The following is a 22202-nucleotide window of genomic DNA, read 5'->3' as shown; positions in this document are numbered from 1 at the left end:
ATTCTGGCTCAGATCCGGCCCACACCAGACACTTACATCTGGATCACATACAGTACTGAACGGAGTGATGGCTCTAGGGCAGTCCGATCCTGTTTGTCAGATCTGGGCCACAAATAAGCCAAAGCAATACAACATATTAGCCAGAATTCAACCAAATAAACCAGAACTGACCTTATTCTGGGCCACAGTATGCTTTTATTCTGGCCCAGATCTGGACTATTACTTCTAATAATGGATTAATCATCATAACCATCAGTGAATTATATTATTTCATCACAGGTTGTGCCTCATTTCATTTTGTTTGCTGTAATGAACAAACTTTTCAGGCAAAGTTCTTAAAAGTTACAGCAGCCCAAAATAAAATTTTACTTAAGAGGTTCAGGGCTATGAGCCCAACTAAAGCAAACACTTTTCTCCATGATGGTGACTTTAGTCTATGTGGTCCACATATGTTTTAAGATAACTGGGCCACATTTGCCATATCTCCTTTTGCCTGCTTTAGGCTCACAGCCACATTAGCCAGAGCTAACTGTGCCAAATATTTGCCAAAAGTGGCCCAAATTAGTTTTATGATAACTGGGCCCCATTTGCCATATCTTCTCTGGGCCACTATAGGCTCAATTCCACATTAGCCATAGCTTACTGTGCCGAATGTTTGCCAAAAGTGACCCACATATGTTTTAAGATAACTGGGCCACATTTTCCATATATCCTCTGGGCCTCTATAGGCTAATGGCTGCATTAGCCAGAGTTTACTGTGCCAAATAATTGCCAAAAGTGGCCCACATATGTTTTAAGATAACTGGGCCACATTTGCAACTACACGTGTGAGCCACTTTAGGTTTATACACAGATTACCCTTAAATGACTGTGCCACTATTTTGCCAGCTGTGGTCTACATTTGTCCTCTGTCATTTGGGCCAAATTGATAATTTTCTACATGGGCCCCATTGGGCTCATATTCAGATTACATTTTGCCATAAGTGCCAAATTTTTGCCTTAATTGCCCATATATGAATTTGAATATTTGGCCCCCCTTTGCCATTGTACAGGTGGGCCACTTCAGGCTCACATTCATTTTGTCTGGGCCAAAGAAATACCACCAGTGCTGCATAACTGCCTAAAGTGGCCCACATGTGCATGCTGCTGACTAAAAATGTATTCATTTGTTTATTTATCTATTTTAATAAATAGTTTTTTTTTGTCGTTAGAGACATATTAGTTGACTGTATTTTTAATATCTGCTACTATTTTATTTCAACACTGGCTCATTGGAAATACATGCTACAAGCTACATTTTTACAGGACCATATTATTGAGAAATAAAGGATTGTATGTGTGCAGTTCATTGAGCAACTCCTCTAAACAGTTTATTTGGTGTCTAGGGTGTCTGTTGTTGGTTGGTTTATGGAAGGTGACAAGCCCTGCTTTCTTGTGGATGTGTACAAGAAGGACGTGTCTGAAACACAAAAAAAATTACAATAAGTAAATACTTCAGATCAGCAAAAATGTAGACACCACTCTTGATTTGTCATGCAATGAAATGTACCCAGAGCAATGCATTTTTTGCAAAAATTTAGGCTGAGGTACGTATTTCCTGGGCTGTTTTATTTTAATTGTCACTTTAACTGTTGTATTGACTTTGACTTTGTTGCCTATCAGTAACTACAGTAGGACTACCTGCCAAACTCTTTATTTTGGATGGTCCGGCAGCAGACATTCTGCTGGTAACTACAGCAGCCTGTATTTATAGCTTGTCTACTTAATACTAGTTAATGCTTTATTTTAATGTTCAGCAAAATATATATTTTAGTATGTGGTATACACTACCTGAAAAAAGTCTTGTCGCCTAATCAAGTTTTAGGAACAACAAATATTACCTTGACTTCTAAAACAAAATATGATCATGCCTTTTTATTAATTATTTAATTTGGACAGTAAGGTCTGACTTTGCTGAGACAAAAGTCTTGTTATGTAACAGAAATAATGTACAGTATTGAATATAAAGCCATTGTGCAGTGGAAAAAGAATAGATATTGCAAATAAGCTTGGACAACTGCATCTATACATCTCTGCAATGACTTTATAACTTTTTATAAAGACATCTGGAATGGCAAAGAAAGCGATTTTGCAGGACTCCCAGAGTTTATCAAGATTTCTATGGATTCATCTTTAATGCCTCCTCTTTCATCTTATCAAGTCAAATTATTTGTTGCTTTCACAACTGAGACAGACGACAAGACTTTTGTTAGCCACCAGTTATTATTAGAGTATTTGTACACTATCTGATTAGTTAGAAGATAATTTTTATGATCCTCTCTAGACATTCTGTTCAGCTGCGTGAACGTTTTCAGTGTACATATTCAGTCATTTGAGCATTGCCAGAAATGTCAGCATAGTCTACTAATCCTTAGCCTAATACTGAGAGTAAGTTTACATGCACTCGCAAAGTCTACAGTACAAGTGAACATAATGTCTCGAGGGAACCAACAGAATAAAGTTTAACCACACTGACAAAAAATGAAGAAAGATTGAACAGTCCTTCTTCATTATTAGACTCAAATAAGGACCCCTTCTTCCCAGATCTCTCTGTTCTTGTCTGTTCTTTCGAGTTGACTTTATTCTCTCTCTGTTTTTCTCCATCTCTCTTGCTCTTTCTGCAGAGAAATCAGCAGTTTCTCTAAGTTCTTTCACAGAGCTCTCTATGTTCTCGTATGTCTGAAAGTGAGAATGTATTTATAGTCGGCAGCCTAAATGCAGGTGTAGCTATTAAAACCTACGCTTAATGACACGGAACCCTGGGGAACCTGCTCGCCTCCGAAGTATGAAAAAGTCCACTGTAAAGAAAAGGAAGTTGGAAATGGGTTTGACTGAATGCGGCTGGAAAATGTCTCCGGCACAGCAGGGAATGTGACTAATAATGGTGTCATGTGTGCTATGCTAACATTAGCGAGGAGTTTTTTTATGGCTTTAAAAGTGTGAACAAGCCGTGTCACTCATGAGGCAATTATCTCTCGAACAGAATGGCTTCGAGCTTTCATTGTGCTATTTTGTGCTTTGACTTATTCTTTTCAACAATTGACTTTGATGCTCATTAAGAAAGGGGGAGATAATACACCCCTATAGCTCCCTTGAGAGAGTTTTAAGAAAGCCAGTCTAGCTTGTTTGTTTAAAGCTTAAGATCACAAAATTTGGCTAGAACCTGTTTGCTGATTGATTTTTATAAATCAAAATTACAATGGTGTGTATAAAATTAATAACTCTAAAAAAAAAAAAAAGACTCTTTAGTTTATCTCTCCATTAACTAAAGTTGAAGAATGATTAATTATTTTCAACAATTATCATCAATTGTATTCACCTATAATTTTAATAAAAATATTTTTAACAATATTAATTCTTCTGCTCTTTGGAGTTTTTCTTTTAAGATGGACAATGTGCACTTACACATGGCAGCTCTTCATTTTTTATATCAAAATATAAAATTATGTTAATAAAATATTAGATCTTGAAATGATTAATGTTGAATAATTATTAATTAAAATAAATGAAATAAATTATTAATGTAGAATAGTTCACCAAAAAATGGTTAATTATTTTCTCTCTTTCAGGCCATCCAATATGTATCCAAATCAAGTCAAAGCACAAATCACTTTTTATCAGGGATGTCCAGATCACGCCGTTTCAGACTTGATCGGAATCGGATATTACCTCCCGATCAGAACTCAAATATTTTATTTATTTATTTATTTTACATCTATAGTTATGCGGTGGCACAGACCTCTTTCTTGACTTCACACAGATACAGCAATGCGTGTGGCATGACAACACTTTGTTGTAGAGACGCTATTGGTTAAATACAGGCAAAGCAGAGCACAGAAGCAACTTGAAGTGGAAAGCGCGAATATGTCTGCAGTCTAGAGGTATTATAAAGTTGATGATGATAACTTTGCCATAGCAAACTGTGAGATTTGTAATTGCCTGCTGGGTATTTTAAGCTGAGGTGCTATTTGTTTTTTATATTAGATTATTTTTATATTTACTGTTGCACAACAGTACAAAAGTCAAGAATTTGTGTTATTTATTACTTGATTGTTCAAGCTAACTCACAGAAGTGCTCTGTTTGTTAACAAAATTGTTGAATGTTAAAATAAGGTGAATTAAATGAAAAATAAGGAACATCCTGGATCTGTTTCTTCGCTCTTCTTTATTCTTTTTTTATGTATTATGGAAGTATCGGATCAGGTTTTGGTATAGGTAGATACTCAAAATCAAATGACTCGGAATCAGACTTGAGGACAAATAAAACTCATCGGGACATCCCTACTTTTTTGTCACATCATCAGCAGCACGTGTACTGTGATGAGTAAAAAGCTTAGGTCCTGGCTCCAGACAGTGCAAAATACAGACAATATGCTAATAACAACATTGACAGTAATACGTAAAAGACAATAAATAGGGGGTGGGCTTATATAAGCTGAGCGTTGTATATTCTAGGGCTGCATGATACTGGGAAAATTTGACATTGCAATATTTTTTTCTCTGTGATATATATTGCTATTCACCAGATGACTTAAATTTCTCTATTTGGAAAATCATTCATTTAGATTTATTGGGCTAGTTTTGTAGAAGAATGAAATATGAATAATTTATTATATACAATTAATAAACAAACAACAGTCATAAATAAACACAATGGAACAAATATTAAAGTAAAAGAAACAGGACTTTATGGTTTTTCTGGGGAGAGTCTAGCAGTATTTATGTACATAAATTGAATAATCAAATAAAAATGACCTTGCATAGTCTCCATCATATCAATTATTCAACACAATTACTCTTTATGCACTATTAAATCGCTTTAAACTGTCTTAAAATGCTCACATAGTCACAGACCTTAAAAACACATGCAGGTGATAAACTTTTACTCCATTGTCGTTCAATTCAGCAGTATCTCCACAAATCTCTATAATCCTAACTCAACATTGCATACCTTGCGACGTGACTATTGTGGATATAAACATATAATACATCTGTGCATGATGTCACCAATTTCACAAAATCTTGTTTTTACTTCAGACAGAAGGCAGAAGATTTACATGCTTCAAACAAATCAAGATTTTTTTTCTTGATTACTGATTTAACCACGTAAAACCTCTTTTTAATATGCCTGCAAACACTTCAACCTTTTTAACTGTGATGATTCAGTTTTTACATTTGGTAGGGATTTTGAAAAGGAGGGATGCAGCTTATGCAAAACAAGAATCAAATTAAATGCAAGCATTAACTTGGTATAAACAAGCAGCTCTCTGCTCCTCAATGCTGAGCTCTTTAGATAATGAGACCAATAAACTGGTCAAAGCAAATTGTAGAAAAAAAACAGCAAAAGTTGTTTAAGCAAAGATCAAGGTAACATAATGCAAAATTAAGATCATAAATAAATGTAAAATACCAAAAACATCACAAAATATGGGAAACTGTTAAAGGAATTCATTCATTCATTTGTTCAAAGCCATGCTGTTTCCTTTTTTAAACACAAAAGAAAATATTTTAAAGAATAAAGGAAACCGTTAACCATTGACCTGTTCTGTAAATATTTTTTCCTTCTATGGATGTCAATGGTTGTCAATGGTTCTTCTATCTGTGCTTGCCAAAAATAAATAAACACATAAAACTCAAACTGTTATCCTCCCATTATGTCATCAAAATAAATGTATGAGAGACCATTTTGTGAAATGCACAACACAGGCTCATTGGAAATACATGCTTCAGCCTTCATTTTTCTAAAACCACAAAAATATATTGAAACATGTTTAGCTGCAGTTTCTAGATAAAACTAACTCTACAGAGCACTATGATGCCAACCGCTGTTGTTCTTTTTCAGATGAATGGCATTACAGGGATAAATCATGTAAAAAAATCCTTGATTCCACACAATTTCTTCATGTTGTCCCAACATAAATCGATTAAGTTTAATTAATAATTTTATAAATTTAAGTTGATTGAACAAAGAAACAATTAAGTTGTCCCAAAAAAATCTAAGAATCACGTCAATTCGTTTAAATATTTTTTGTGTATTATTTTTATTTTGAAGGTTTCATTTAGGAATGTCCTGATCAGGTTTTTTTTTTTTTTTTTGTCCTCGAAATTGAGTCATTTAATTTTAAGTAACAACTAATATCGAAACCCAATTCGATACTTCTATAATACATAAAAAAAGAATAAAGAAGAGCGAAGAAATAGATCCAGGATGTTCCCTATTTTTTATATAATTCGTCTTATTTTGACATTTATCAACTGTCTTCACTTTTGGACTTTAGTGTAAAAGGTGATATAAAAATAATCTAATATAAAAATAAATAGCACCTCAGCTTAAAATAACCAGCAGGCAATTACAAATCTCAGTTTGCTATGGCAATGTTGTCGTCATCAACTTTATAATACCTCAAGACTGATAGGTACACATGATTGGGCCCTATTTCCGATCACGTGATCAGATCTGGACATCCCTAGTTTTATTTTGTGGAGTTTTGTTTCACAACACCCATAAATACCACAAAATAACTTAATGGTGTCCATGGTTTGTAATCAAAATGTTTGCCTCACCTGTCGATCTCCACATAGACAACTATTATAGCATGGTCAGTTGGATGTTGTACTTGTAATGCAGAGCAGTGAAGCCTCATGTCCAGTGAAGCACGGTTCAACAAAAGAGATAAAAGCAATGTAAAATCAAACTAGTACTAAATGGTCACAGTGCACTTTTTAATATTTGGCACTATTGGTTGATTTAGAGAAGGGTCTAGGTCAGTGGCTCAGTGATCTGACAAGCTTCGCCTTCTCGTGGACATGTACAAGAAGGATGTGTATCTGAAACATACTTTTCATCCAAAACATGCAACATAATCACCTGAAATGTGAGGCACATATTTCCAATCCATCTTGGCTGGAAGTGCAACATGTCTTAGATGGGCATGTAGATGTCTTGCCTGTTAAACTGTGAAAGACTGATTTGCTATGATCCATGTGCTTGAGGAAATTTCACAGGAGTTAATGGAGAAATTAATTTGAGGTTTGTTGAACTGCTCGTAACTGTCACACAAGTTTTTGTGGATGTAAATATTGTAATGTATTATTGATATATCAGTATGTGTAACTCCAAAGTGTGATGTTAAAGTCAGCATCAATTGCAAGCAGAAATTGGCATCTTTCTTACAGCATGTCTACAGTCACATCAGTCCTTACTGTCCTTCTTTCAATCAAAAAGATTATCAAAAGAAAATTGTGACAACTTGCCTAGGCTTTAAATCCTTCTAGTCTAATATTGTAATAAAGATGTTACAGAATATCTGTGTTTACCCCAACAAATAACAGACGACCTGAATTATAAGGCTTCTCAGCTGAAAATAAATATTTTTTAGAAGGAAGGAATAGAAGTGAAAACATCAGAAAAAACTGTGGTTACTGAGCCTTTGAAAGAGGTGTTTCACAGGCTCAAATGTTGTAAAATTGCACTTGCCTTACCTGTCAGCACAGCAGCTTTCCAGTGCTTAAGCGCACTTAGACTTACCAAAAAAAAAATACTATGAATGATGAAAGACTGGGTAATTTCGGGGGCCTGTATATAGAGTCAGAAATGATTTGGACTATTAACCTGGCAGAATTTTGCTTGTATTTTTGTCAAAATAAATCAACATGAGAAGGTTTTGAACATGGTGTGTTGTAATAAAGAAATGTGTTCTGAATCAATTTTACAGACACCAAAAAAAATGTGTATTTCAGCAACAAAAGCCAACTGTGCATGTTGCTTTCAACTGCTTGTTCATTTTGCATCTGTGTGTAAAAATTCATTAATTTTCATCCGGGGCCGGGTCGAGGGGGCAGCAGTCTCAGGAGAAAACCTCAGACTTCCCTCTCCCCAGACACTTCCTCCAGCTCCTCCGGGGGTTCCTGAGGCATTCTCGGGCCAGCCGAGAGACATACAGTAGTCCCTCCAGCGTGTCCTGGGTCATCCTGATGGGTCATGCCTAGAACACCTCCCTAGGTAGGCATCCAGGAGGCATGCGAAACAGATGCCTGAGCCACCTTAGCTGACTTCTCTCGATGTGGAGGAGCAGCAGCTCTACTCTGAGCTCCTCCCGGGTGACAGAGCTCCTCACCCTCATTACTCATCTAGGGTGCGTTCTGCCACCCTGCGAAGGAAACTCATCTCGGCCGCTTTTCCTTTTGGTCATGACCCATCAGCTGCGTAAAACATATCGTCACCTTAGAATTATAAGGTTCTATCTGACATTTTTGTCAAAATTGAGTTATTGACATATTCTTTTTAATTGACATTTTCTTTTCTTATTTACATTTTGTTTTTTATAAGTTGTTTACATTTTAAGACTTTTTATTTAAAAAAAACTTTTTATTTTAAAAAAACTAAAAAAAATTACACATATACTGTTTGCTATGGAATGCAAAAACTTTAAAGCTCAATATCTCAAAATCATTCAGATTGCAGTTAGAACCTTATAATTCCAAGGTGAGGATATGCTGGATAATTTGGTGGTTCATTCCGCTGTGGCAACCCCAAATTAAAAAAGGGACTAAGCTGAAAATAAAATGAATGAATGAATGAATGAAATATGATAATATGAGAAAATAAAACAACAGCCTCCAGTGATTACTTACCATTAAGAGTAAGTAATCATGATCATGCTAATCTTGTTATCTTTCCATTTTGATATGTAAAAATTTGCATATCCTCAGGTAAAATAACAAAATTAGCTAAAAATGCTTTTGTTTGAAAAACTTTGCTTTTATTCTCAAGCAGTTAATTCTGAGCGTCTAACGTTCACCTATAGACTAGTGTGCAAGGGCGCCGTTAGTGGGGGCACAGTTAGGATATTTCTATGGATGCTTTCACATCTAGACTTTTGTTTTGGAATCTGTCTCGTCTGCCCAGTTAGCGCGGTTCGTTCCAGAGTCCAGCAATCGCGTTCGGATCCGTGCCAAATCAATCAGTCCGAGATTGCCTGAATGAGTTGGTCTCGACTCGATTTAAACAAACTCGGGAGCAGATTGATTGTAGTAAGAAAATGATCCAATCCGAGCCTGGCTATATCACAGTGTATTATGGATATGTCATAGGCATATATACATCTATATGAAGGGAGAGTTATGAGTAGGGCAGGAGGCCATTCCTACAGGTAAATGTGCATTTCATATAAAAGCCTAGAATGCATAAGTCAACTGCTGTGTATGAGAAAGTCTTACAAAGATCGCTGTCCTCTACTGTATTATTTCTTTGATTTTCAAACAAATGTAATAATTTAGCTAGAGTAGACCATTATATTTCACCTGGGCTCATGTGTTTTGATTTTAAACTGCCTAAATAGGGATTTTTACTGTCACTTAAATGAAGAATTTCTTAAGAGTGAAGAAAGTTCATTCTTTATTTCTAAGAGTGATGGAAAGTGTTACAAAATTTAACACTTGACTTTGGACATGATGTATGTCTTAGATGGCCTGGAGCATTTTTGCGTGAACCACTTTCTTGAGATTAAAGAATCTGACATTCCTTTAGACAATACAGCAAGCTAGATCATTGATAAATATTCAATATATTAGCCTGCGCAAGTTTTAACCGTACAGTAGGTCTCATTTGCATGTTGTCCATGGAGCAGATAAAAATTTCATTCGCATTCTCTGTAGTTTGTAGATGAAGAAGGTTGGACTGGCATATCAATTTCAATATTATTAGGTGTAATAGTAATTAGTCCAAATGCAGGTCAAAGGTAGTCTAAATCCTGTTTATTGCTTCAGTAAAAAAATGCAAATGTTGACTTGACTATTCACAACAAGCAGCAAACTCTCTGTTTTTAGTCCCTGACCCTCAATGGTGATCTTAATTGTTGTATATATGCTGAGTGGACAAGTCCAGACCCATTACGCTTCTGTCTGGCCTCTTCTGCTCTGCTTATGAATTGCTCGGTGCTTAGTTTTTTTTCAGCACCATTTCACCCCATGCCATCATTTATTAATAAAGCAGATTGCCTTCTACTTCCTTTCACCCATGGATGCTTGTGTCTATTTGAATTTGTTTTGCATTTATAGTGGCCTCTTTATATTTAATGGAGGATTAAATGCTTGCTTGTGCTTTATCGTCATTCTCTTCATCTCAAATAACAAGCAGACGTTTGATGTAACAGCCACTAACGCATGCCTTCTCTGCATTGTAATGTCTGCTTGCATGAATATTTCATTCTTTACTTTTCACCATGTTGTTGTTCTTTTGTGATTTATTGTATTCTTCTGTTCTCCACTTGGCCTCGATTATGCTTTACGTTTACCACCACTGCATGTTTGGTTTATTTACATTTTCATGATTGTTCTTGTTTTCTTTGTTTTGGTGTTATTTTTCTTTCTTTCATTGCTTGCACGTCTGGGCGCTTTTGATTCTCCAAAGGGAAGCCAGCATTATGGGCCTGTCAGGACAGTAGGTAACTTTTTTGTAAGATGTACCCCAACAAACACCCTAGTAAATCTAGATAATAAGTGTTTAGATAGCTGTCTGTTCATCCATCTGTTTACCCATCTGTGTCTATCTCTCCGATCACACATATTCATCCTCAACAACAATAGTGTTGTTTTAACCACGCATCCATTCAAATTACTTTAAAACATCTAGTTTTGTAGATTTTGAAATCCGCATTGATGTTTGTGTTTTTCAGGTAATTAATGAATACATATTTTCTGGTTTTTACATAGTACAGCTTTACATCCCATAATCACAAATATTGCCGTGGCTGACAGATCTCACATCTCATCAGTGGTACACAAATCAAACACTTGAGTAAAAGTACAGGTACCCTAAAACATATATACCTGTAAACTCCCTGAATTACCAAATCTTATCATACTCTAAGAAACACACAACTTATTTGTGATAATTCATGTGAAAAATGTGAAAATGCATTCACACACTGAACCACATTCAGATCCGTTTGCAAAATCTGTTAATCATTTACTAGAGACTTACTCTGAGCAGATCACTTTAATCAGTGAGTTGTTTACCGCAGACTCATGCTAAATAAATCATTTGAATCAGTACACAACCTGACAAAAGTCTTGTCGCCAACCCAAGTTTTAGGAACAACAAATAATAACTTGACTAGTTGATCATTTGGTATCAGAAGTGGCTTAAAGTATATGAAAGGCAAAGGCCTCTAGATTACGCGTATATTACTAAAATAAAATATGATCATGCCTTGATTTTTAATGATTTAATTAGGACAATAAGGTCTGACTTTGCTGAGACAAAAGTCTTGTCACTTAATAGAAATGATGTACAGTATAGAATGTAAAGGGTGACGCGGTGGCACAGTAAGCAGTGCTGTTGCCTCACAGCAAGAAGGTCGCTCGTTCGAGCCTCGGCTGTGTCAGTTGGTATTTCTGTGTGGAGTTGCATGTTCTCCCTATGTTTGCGTGGGTTTCCTTCGGGTGCTCCATTTTCCCCCACAGTCCAAGACATGCGCTATAAATGAATTGGGTAAGCTTAATTGTCCGTAGTGTATGTGTGTGAATGAGAGTGTATGGGTGTTTTCCAGTAATGGGTTGCAGCAGGAAGGGCATCCGCTGTGTAAAACTTTTGACAGATTTTTTGTGGTTCATTCCGCTCTGGTGCGCCCTGATTATTTTAGGGATTAAGCTGAAAAGAAAATAAATGAATAAATCTATACAATAACACAGAAAGAATTTACTGTAATAGCCTTTTGTAAAGGCTGGTATGTTGGTAAGTGGTTGCCTCACAACAAGAAGGTCTCTAGTTCGAGTTCCAGCTGGACAAGGATGCATTTCTGTGTAGATTTTGCATGTTCTTCCTATGTTCGGGTGGAATTTCTTTGAGTGCTTTCCTCCGCATCAAAAGACATACAATAAAGGTCAATTGGATAAATAATAATAATAATAATGAATTTGGCTGCAGTGTGTGAATAAAAAAATGGCTGCAGTGTGTGAATAAAAGTGTGTGGTTGTTTCCCAGCACTAAGGGTTGTAATCTCACTGCTGGATTGCAGCTGGGAGGGCATCCAGTAAAAGATATTCCAGAGCCATTTGCGGTTGATTCCTCTGTGGCTATTCCTAATAATCAGTAAATAATGAGGAGAGTGAGTGAGTGAGTGAGTGAGTGAGTGAGTGAGTGAGTGAGTGAGTGAGTGAGTGAGTGAGTGTGGGAGTGAGTGAGTGAGTGAGTGAGTGAGTGAGTGAGTGAGTGAGTGAGTGAGTGTGGGAGTGAGTGAGTGAGTGAGTGAGTGAGTGAGTGAGTGAGTGAGTGAGTGAGTGAGTGTGGGAGTGAGTGAGTGAGTCAGTGAGTGTGGGAGTGAGTGAGTGAGTCAGTGAGTGTGGGAGTGAGTAAGAGAGTGCATATTTTCATTCATTCATTCATTTACTTATTTTTCTTCTGCTTAGTCCCTTTATTTGTCAAGGGTCACCACAGTGTAATGAACCGCCAACTTATCCAGCATGTGTTTACACAGGGGATGCCCTTCCAGGTGCAATCCAGAATTGTAAAACATCCATATACACTTATTCACAGACATACACTACAGTCAAATTTAGTTTTATTTAATTCACCTATAGTGCATGTATTTGGACTGTGGGGGAACCGAAGCACCCAGAGGAAACCCACGCCAACGCAGGGAGAACATGCAAACTTCACACAGAAATACCAACTGACCCAGACGGGACTCAAATCAGCAACCTTCTTGCTGTGAGGCCACAGTGCTAACCACTGAGTCACAATGTTGTCCCAGTGGGTATGTTGTATGTTTTATTAATATAATGCAACTGATAGTGCCAGTTCATCTTGTTTAAGACATTTCAAACTGTCTATTATCTGACCTTATGTTAGAAGAAACCTAAAAAAAGATATTATAAAATGAAGAATATTCATGACACTGTAATAAAATCGTTTGCCAATTCAAGATGTACCACTGTAGGTCAGGTCCATAAAAACATTAAAGACACTGTAATGAAATGTTATCACAGAGTACTAAGACATTTAAAGAGAAGTTCTTGTGACAAATTCAGTTTGTTTCACAGTAAAAAAAAAAAAAAAGTATTGATGACACAATTATGCGTATGACTTATGACAGATTTATGAAGTACTGTATGTTGTTTTGGTAATGTCAAGTTGCCATGACAATGACATTGACAGGTTATGATGATGTATTTGTTTATGTCTTGTTGTTATAACAAATTCACCTCAAACAATGTCATTGTTGCATTTAAAATGACATACTGTCATAAGCATTCATAAATTCTCCTTCATATTCATGATGTGTCAGAAACAGAAACATCATTTTTGTGTATTGTTACACCCTATCTATCTGTCTGTCTGTCTATCTCTGTCCATCCACCTATCCATCCATTTGTGATAGCTGCTGCAATATTGGGCTGCAAATAGCCCGTGCAATACCCAGGTAAAAGCAGAAAAAAAAAAGAATTCCACTGAGCAAGATGGTCTAATAAATGTAATATGCTAATTCATTAAGGTTTCATTAGAGAATAATTTCCGATTCAGGGCTCATCAGAGACAGAAGCAGTGAACTTCAGCAGGGTTTTAACAGCTTGTCGTAAGAGCCTTTTTCTTCACTCGATTTTATTCATGCATGCTTCCAAAATTCCAAACGTTTTTTCCAAAAAAAAAAAAAACACAACAATCTTTTTATGTGTTTATGAAAACAGCACTGGTGAGAAAGTTTTGTGAAGTTAATTCTTCAGTAACAAAACAAGGGCAGAACAAAATGCCTGCTAAGTGGCATAAATCGAAATAATCATGCGACAGAGAATAAATAGAAAAATTAATTAAAATGTGTTTGTCTTATGTTCGTCCTTGAAACATGAGACACTGTGTCTTTCATTAAAGCTTTATAATAGCACAGCATATTTGCTGTACATTTGATGATAAGAGCTCTGCTCAGGTTTATTAGCAAAGGATTCAGTGAGTTTGTTTTGTATTAAACAGCTAAGCAGGTCACAATCTCAATTAAAACTCAGCTCTTAATGTGAGCTTAAGTTCAACTGACCTTAGAAAACTTTCATTTTCATAGCAAAACCATTCTGCGGTGACTCTAATCTATAGATACTCCAATCCATATCATTTCTCTGAAAGAACTGATAAAGCTTTCCTTGTTTGTTAGCTTGATAAATGATTGTACTTGCGGGTCTATTTTTATTATTAACTGTTAGTAAATAATAAATGCATCCTGCCAGGACGTTTACTATAAATCTAGTATTAATCCAGCAATTGATTGTACGATTTCTGTTTAACTGGGCAGTTTCCTATAATGAAAAGATGTCCGGACACGACATTGAGCGATTGGCTAATGGTTATTTTCCCCTGGAAGTTGAACTCTAATGGTGTTTAATTTCTCTAAGGTGTGTTGTATTGAATGCTACATGCCATAATGAATGAAAAGCACCAGAAGGAGTTTAGCTATTGGCGGAAACTTAATGTTTCTCATTTAACCTTTTGTTTTCGAGCTCGTTGCAATGAAAATCATTCTGTCGAGTGAAATATTGACTGGTCTTTGCTTTGATTTCTCATCTAGGTGCAGCAGGAGGTCAGAGAGGATTTTTGGGATGCATTCGCTCTCTGAAGATGAACGGCGTGACCCTTGACTTAGAAGAGAGGGCGAAAGTCACTCCTGGTGTAAAGCCTGGCTGTTCGGGTCACTGCACCAGTTTTGGGATGTATTGTCGTAATGGTGGCAAATGTGTGGAGAAATACAACGGCTATTCCTGCGACTGCACCACCACCGCTTATGATGGGCCTTTCTGTTCAAAAGGTCAGTAATGCAAATTGAAAAGTTTGCTGGGAGGTTTACGCACCTTCAAACTTTGTACACTGCACACTGATGAAAATCTGTCTAGACTAAAACTGCTGGGAGACTTTAAGAGGCCCTCTTTGCGTTCAAGCTCCGCCTCCTTCATTTGAATATAGTAATAGCCTCACTGACACCAACAGAACTCTTTTGTAGTTCGTGCTCTGTGTCGAGCCCTCTATCAGACACTGCATGGCCTCCGTTTAAAAATGGCGATCCGCTGTGAGCCAGAGACTCTGATGGTTGCCCTCGGCTTTCAACTTCTCCTTTCGCCTGAAATATGCATGAACAACCTAGTAATTGCAAAGTTTAACTCGCATTTCCATTTTACAGTTATTTACTTGTGCCGTCTTGGGTATTGCAGTCAATATCGAATTCTCTCTGATTCAAGCCTTTGGGTCAGTACAATTGCTCCCACAGGCTGCCGTACATCTGTGGCTCAATACTACACCTTCAAATCAGAAAGAGGAATGGGTAACACTTTATTTTGATGGTCCATTTGAGTATTAGAAGACTGTGTGCTTAATATCTGTTGATACTGCTCCTTATACAGACATTTAACTGACTATAAGATACTTTGCAAGTACTTGGTAAACTAACTCTCATCCTAACCCCAGCCTAACAGATTACTTACAATCTGGCATGTAGATGCGATGTAACTTAAATTCAACATACAGACCATCAAAATAAAGTGTGGCCAAGGAATTTGCTTCATTTGGACTCATGATCATGGATGTGATGTGTTACTTTATAAATAAATGTACTTTATTTACTATATTTATGATTTAAAGTTTGGTCCCAAACCAAAAGTTATAGTTTACATAATTACTGAACAACTTTCAGATAATGGATGACTGAAACTTCATGATGGTATCCAATATGTCTAAGAATTTCAAACATATTTAAAGAAGAAAGAATTTAAACATACTCACAGGCTGAGCTTAAAACTCAAGGTTTCCTAACTACGACTTCACAATTACCAGCAGTTTGAACTAGCTCCAAAGAACTATGGCTGCGTCCAAAATCGCATACTATACAGTACACTAAAATCAGTATGTGAGTCGAGTAGTATGTCCGAATTCATAGAATTCAAAAAACAGCTTGCGAGAAGTACCGCGATGACTTACTACTTCCGCAGAGATTCTGAAGTGCGCATCCCATGCACGCTGCGCTATCCCATGATGCCCCGCGGGAGAATTCGCTGACCTCGCGAGAATTCGCAGAACAGCCCTCTAGTGCCCTGTAGTTCCATTAGAACAGTTTTTTTTTTGTCATTATTCCATAGATAACAAAACATAAATAAATAACAAGTGACAGACATTTCATTCTGTTACAATTTAAAGATACAAGTTTAATGCTTAATACAACTAATCAGGTGGGACAGAAATCGTTTGCTTAATGTAAAATAATTATATTTCTCATTTAAAGTCGACAGGAAAAGAAAATGTATTCTAACTACTTTTTAAAATGCATTTTATTGATCTTATTTAAATAAATAATTCAAATCACTCGTGAAATTTTCCCCTAAACTAAAACCTGCTGTTTACAACTAAACAAAAATGGAAAGAAATAGCATACAAGGATAATATAGTCAAAATGTTTCTAATTCACAAGGAACTACAAAATAGACAAAAAACCTATATTATGAATGCCAGACCAGTAAATGGAGACACTTTGCAAAGAGATACTAGACATCAGCACATTTAAAGTCCTGTTAGTTATTACTTATAGATAATATGGCTGTTTGTTACACTTGCAAAAAAGGTTGAAAATGTAAACATGTAAGGTCACAGTTTTCAAAAAAAAATAAAAAATCATAGTTTACAAAGAGACAATAATGGCATCCTTGTCAAAAAATCATTCTCTTTGAAACAGTTTTTTTCAAACGTGTCATGCCCTTAAGCTTTGTGCATACTAGCACCTTTATCACTTCCTGGTATTAGATGGCACTTTATGAAAAACAGAAATACCTAATACACAAGGTGGCGCTGCACAACTTTATGATTCTGACTTCTGACACAGATGTAGTCACCCTCACTCTTATTTATTGTGCTTTGTGCGTTTCAAACCAAAAATAAGCTTGAAACGTCAGCTGGCGTGGTAAGGACTACAACAAGCTATGTTTTTACTGTGAGGCAATAGCGCTAACCACTGTGCCACCGTGCCACCCATCCAGGAAAGGAGAAGGAGTAGGGGTGGAAGGGGGGATTCTTCAAAATAAAGATGGACTTTATATGGAACTTAGGGTATTTATAGTGTCTTAGGAATCATCTGATGCAATCAAAAGCATGTGATCCTCTCTAAGTTAGTTTAGAAATAATCACTTTGCATTAAATTGAATTTTTTGATTTTTGCATTTTCCCCATTAATATCTGAACTGGCTCTAAGAATGTAAGAATGTAGATCCATGAACTGAAACCCGGCTCCCTGTGAATAAATGTCCCATCATTGAGCACTAAAGTTAAGGATGCTTTCATTTAAAAATAAAAGTGACTTGAGCAGCATGTCCAGAAACCCTGAAGCAGAACGCACGGGAGATCTGAGAATTAAGATAGTCAAATTTAGTCTTGCTTCTTAACAGTAAAACTCAAAAAGGATTATTATTAAAAGTTATGTGCATCTGTTCAACTTCATGAGCATTCAATTGGATTTTGCCTTGAAACATAAACATTAAGGAAAATGTACATCTGTGCTGAGTCTTAATGTAAAAATATGCTGTCTGTGTTTTTAATATTAATCAAACTAATATTAATATTAATCTACCACTTTTGCTTTCTTTGGCTCAATAATGGTTAATCATTTTTTAATTTATACTTTGAAGATATAATATTCAGTGCTATATTTGATTATATTTTTCAGTTTATGTTACTTAAAACTGCTGTTAGATGCATGAAAAACCTAAAAAAAACACTGCTTATTTTATTTAAGTTTTTATTTTATTTTATATTTCTTTGACAGTGCTTTACTGAACATTTCATAAACCAAACAGTACTGAAACCGTGACCCTAAAAACATTACCACATTATATAAAAAACATATCGACATTAACATTTTGGCTCTATACACCAACACAATGGATTTTTAATTAAACTAAGATATGCATTTACTGCAGACTGTCAGCTTTATTTTGAGAGTATTTACAGCCACATGCTGCATGCTGTAGGAATTAGAACAGTTTGCATATGTGCCTCCCACTTGTTAAGGGACCAAAAGTAACGGGACAATTGGCTTCTCAGCTGTTCCATGGTCAGGTGTGTGTCGTTCTCTCATTATCCCAATTACAATGAGCAGATAAAAGGTCCAGAGTTTATTTTAAGTGTGTTTTTTGCATTTGGAATATGTTACTGTCAAGATGACTCAAGATGACTGTCAAGATGAGATCCATAGAGCTGTCAGTATCAGTCAAGCATGCCATCATTAGGCTGAAAAAAACAAGCCCATCAGAGGGATAGCAAAAGCATTAGGCATGGACAAAACAACTGTTGGAACATACTTTAAATAAAGAATACACCAGTGAGCTCAGCAACACCTAAGGACCCAGAAGACTACAGAAACAATTGCGGTGGACGACCAAGGAATTCTTTCCCTGGTGAAGAAAACGCCCTTCACGACAGTTGACCAGATCAAGAACACTCTCCAGGAGGTTGGTGTATGTGTGTCAGAGTCAACAATCAAGAGAAGACTACACCAAAACAGAGGGTGAATTCAGAGGGTTCACGGCTAAATGTAAACCGTTGATGAGCCTCAAAAACAGAAAGCCCAGATTAGAGTTCTAAGGAAGCCTTTATAGTTCTGGAACAACATCCTATGAACAGATGAGACCAAGATAAACTTGTACCAGAGTGATAGAAAGAGGAGAGTATGGAGAAGGAAAGAAACTGCTCATGATCCTAAGCAATGAAGCATGGTCGTGGTAGAGACATGGCGTAGGCAGGTATGGCTGCCAATGGAACTGGTTCTCTTGTATTTATTGATGATGTGACTGCTGAAAAAAGCAGCAGGATGAATTCTGAAGTGTTTCAGGCAATATTTTCTGCTCATATTCAGCCAAATGATTCAGAACTCATTGAACAGCGCTTCACAGAGCAGATGGAGACTGACCCAAAGCATACTGCAAAAGCAACCAAAGACTTTTTGAAGGAAAAGAAATGGAATGTTATGGAATGGCCGAGTCAATAACCTGACCTGAATTAAATTGAGCATGCATTTTACTTGCTGAAGACAAAAGTGAAAGGAATCTGACTGTACATCTGGGCACATTTGACTGCTTGTGTGTTTGCTGGGACAGTCTTTTCACTGACACTGAAGATATACGAGAACCTAAGATCCCCTCTGGCACTGCTAATGGCACACTGTAAAAAGCTCTGGCTCTTTCACTTGCTGAGGAGCAGAAAAAGTGAAAGCCTTTTAGCAGGTAAAGTGAAAGGTTCTGTTCACTTTTCTGACTTCTAGTATTTAATGACTAAATTGTATACACGTAAAGTAAAATTGAAGATTGAGAATGCTCAATTTCATTGCAATTTCAGTAGTGGTCGTACAATAAATAAAGGCTCCAGTTCAGGACATGTAGAAGTCACTGGTTCTCAGAACACATTAAAGATGTAGAATTTGTACTCAGCAAATGTAATTCTGAATATCTGTACCATTCTTAGCCTGCCATTCACACTCCCACTGTGTCAAGGCTTTCGCCCCAGTTATACTAAAACATGGTGATTCTGTCTCCGTTGATTATGAACCCCAGAGTGCAGCCTTGTAGAAAAGTAAAGATTGCTCAAGGGCCTTGCAGCAAATAATTAAACCAATCTATAGTCCCTACACTGATTCCTTCCTGCTCCCGATACAGCATTTGTGCAAAGCTCATTTGTACTTAGTGCTCTATTCCCGGGAGGAAAATGGCTAAATGAGAGAACGCCATGAATAGCAGATAAACCCGCCTCGTCCTCTGTGTACATGAGATATTCAGTGCAGAAGCCCATTGTCATGTTCGCTCACTCGCTTTTTACCCTTGTGTGTATTTACTTCATTACCCATGTTGATTTCCCATGGTTCTTCCTGTTCCAACCCATATGCAACAAATCCTGTGTTGTTTATACTACTTCTGTGCAAGACAAATGCACACACACTTGCACACAGATAGCCTAGCAGCCAGGTTAAACGATCCATGTAAGGACCTTTGTTCACCCCTCAAGTAAAAACGTAATAGGAAAGTGTCCTCTTGGTTTTTATAGCTGTTGAGGAAGCCTCTTATGAATACAAAACATATCGGTAATGTCAGTGTCCTTGCCCTGCTGCTGCAGATGGCTGAGTCAGACATGACTTACACATTCCCACTGCACATTCCTTGAATGGTGGGCATGATTTTGCCCAAAGTAATGAATCATCGCTCTAGTCTTAACTAGAGCGGGTACAGTATAGAGACCTAAACTTATACTGTAGCTATACACTCATTGGACCCTTTATTAGGTACAGCTCTCCAACTGCAAGGCTACAGTTCAAACTGAACATCAGAATGGGGACAAAAGGTAACTTAAGTGGCTTGATTGGCATGATTGTTGGTGACAGACGGGCTGGTTTGAGTATTTCAGAAACTGGAAAATGGATGGTAGTGCTTGGATTTTCACGCACTACCATCTCTAGGGTTTACAGAGAATGGTCCGAAAAAGAGAAAATATCCATTGAGCGGCAGTTTTGTGGGCGCAAATGCCTTGTTGATGCTAGAGGTAAGAGGAGTATGGCCAGACTGGTTCCAGCTGATCACATCCAACAACACATCCAACCTTGAGCTGCAGCAGCAGAAAACCACACTAGGCACCACTCATGTCAGCTAAGAATAGGAAACTGATACAAAATTGGACAAAAGAAGATTGGAAAAAACAATGCCTGATCTGATGAGTCTCGATTCCTGCAGCGACATTCGGATGGTAGGGTCAGAATTTGACTTCAACTGCCTGAAAACATGGATCCATCCTGCCTTTTATCAATGGTTCAGGCTGGTGGTGGTGTTATAGTGTGGGGATATTTTCTTTGTACATTCAGGCCCATTAGTACAAATTGAGCATTGTGTCAATGCCACAACCTACCTATAACGCACCATGTCATAAAGCGCGAATCATCTCAGACTGGTTTCTTGAACATGACAATGAGTTTACAGTAATCAAATGGCCTCCACAGTCACCAGAACTCAATCCAATGGAGCACCTTTGGGATATCATGGAACGGGAGATTCACATTATTGATGTGCAGCCGACAAATCTGCAGCAACTGCGTGATGCTATGATGTCAGTATGGACCAAAATAAAGATCTGCCCAGGACTAAATTTTGAATCCCCCTCCCACCCGCTCCCGCCAGGTTTTAGTCCAAACCCGACCGCTCCCGCTTATATTCAGCATTTGTTGTCCTCCTGCCTGACCTGTCCCATTTTCAACCCGCATTGAACACAGCATCACACTCTTTCATTCACACACATACATACGCATGCTCGCTCGGGAGTCGGGAGCGATATTGTTAGACCGCCCGCTCTCGTTCAGTTTATACCAGGGTTACCGACTGCTTCCGCACTTTATTCCGAAATTTGCAGACCTCTAGACATAAATCTCTAAAGAAATATTTCCAATACCTTGTTGAATCTATATGACAAAGGATTAAGGCAGTTCTGAAGGCAAAAGTGGGTCCAGCCCAGTACCAGTAAGGTGTACCTAATAAAATGGCCGATGAGTGTATAACCACTAACCAGTATGTACAGTACTTGGAACAAATGAAAATGTAGATTTCATTGTTTCGTTTCACTCTTAAATACCTACTGTAAGCTGTCGATTGAAATCAGAGGTGCAGAAAGCGGAGGATTGAAAATGTGTTTCTTTTATATGAAAAATCTATAGGCTACATATTAAATCAGTAACCTGTAAGTAATATAACGGCAATTTGAAACTACTTTAAAACCTCCTTACTTAGAAGTCTCTGTGTCAGGATTATAAGTAGTCTGTCAAAATGTAATATTGATAGTTAAATGTATTGAGCACTCCATTGATTTAAACAATCTCATGATAGTTCAGGGCAAGCCGTTAGTCAGAAGAGATGTCATATTTTTGGCAAACAAGGCAAATATGTTCATATTTCTGATGAAATAGTGGTTGCATTACTGAAGCTGCATGGATTTTTGAACACCGGAATAAGTCTACTTTGCTGTTATTGGTACTGTAGTTGATACTAAGTTTTAAACTAGCTGGGTAAGGCTTATATATATATATGTATATATTTGTAGTTTTGTCTCTATTTTCATCTACTTTTGTATGTATTTATACATTTAAATCATTGTTTTTATAAAAGAAAATAAA

The 22202-nt window shown here is 37.0% G+C and overlaps 1 protein-coding gene across 4 annotated transcripts in view; it reads left to right on the top strand.

Annotated features, from left to right (window-relative positions):
* Positions 1-22202, top strand: part of cntnap2a (contactin associated protein 2a) — a 760628-nt gene that overhangs the window by 661544 nt on the left and 76882 nt on the right. For 2 of the 4 annotated variants that reach the window (XM_068217086.1, NM_001281991.1), the window contains 1 exon segment: positions 14595-14831. In XM_068217086.1, the coding sequence (XP_068073187.1) occupies positions 14595-14831 (237 nt within the window). 4 annotated transcript variants of the gene reach the window in all.

Source organism: Danio rerio, chromosome 24, assembly GCF_049306965.1.
Source record: "Danio rerio strain Tuebingen ecotype United States chromosome 24, GRCz12tu, whole genome shotgun sequence".
NCBI lineage: Eukaryota > Metazoa > Chordata > Actinopteri > Cypriniformes > Danionidae > Danio > Danio rerio.
Note: the sequence above shows the minus strand (reverse complement) of the source record. Positions and strands in the feature narration are given on the sequence as shown.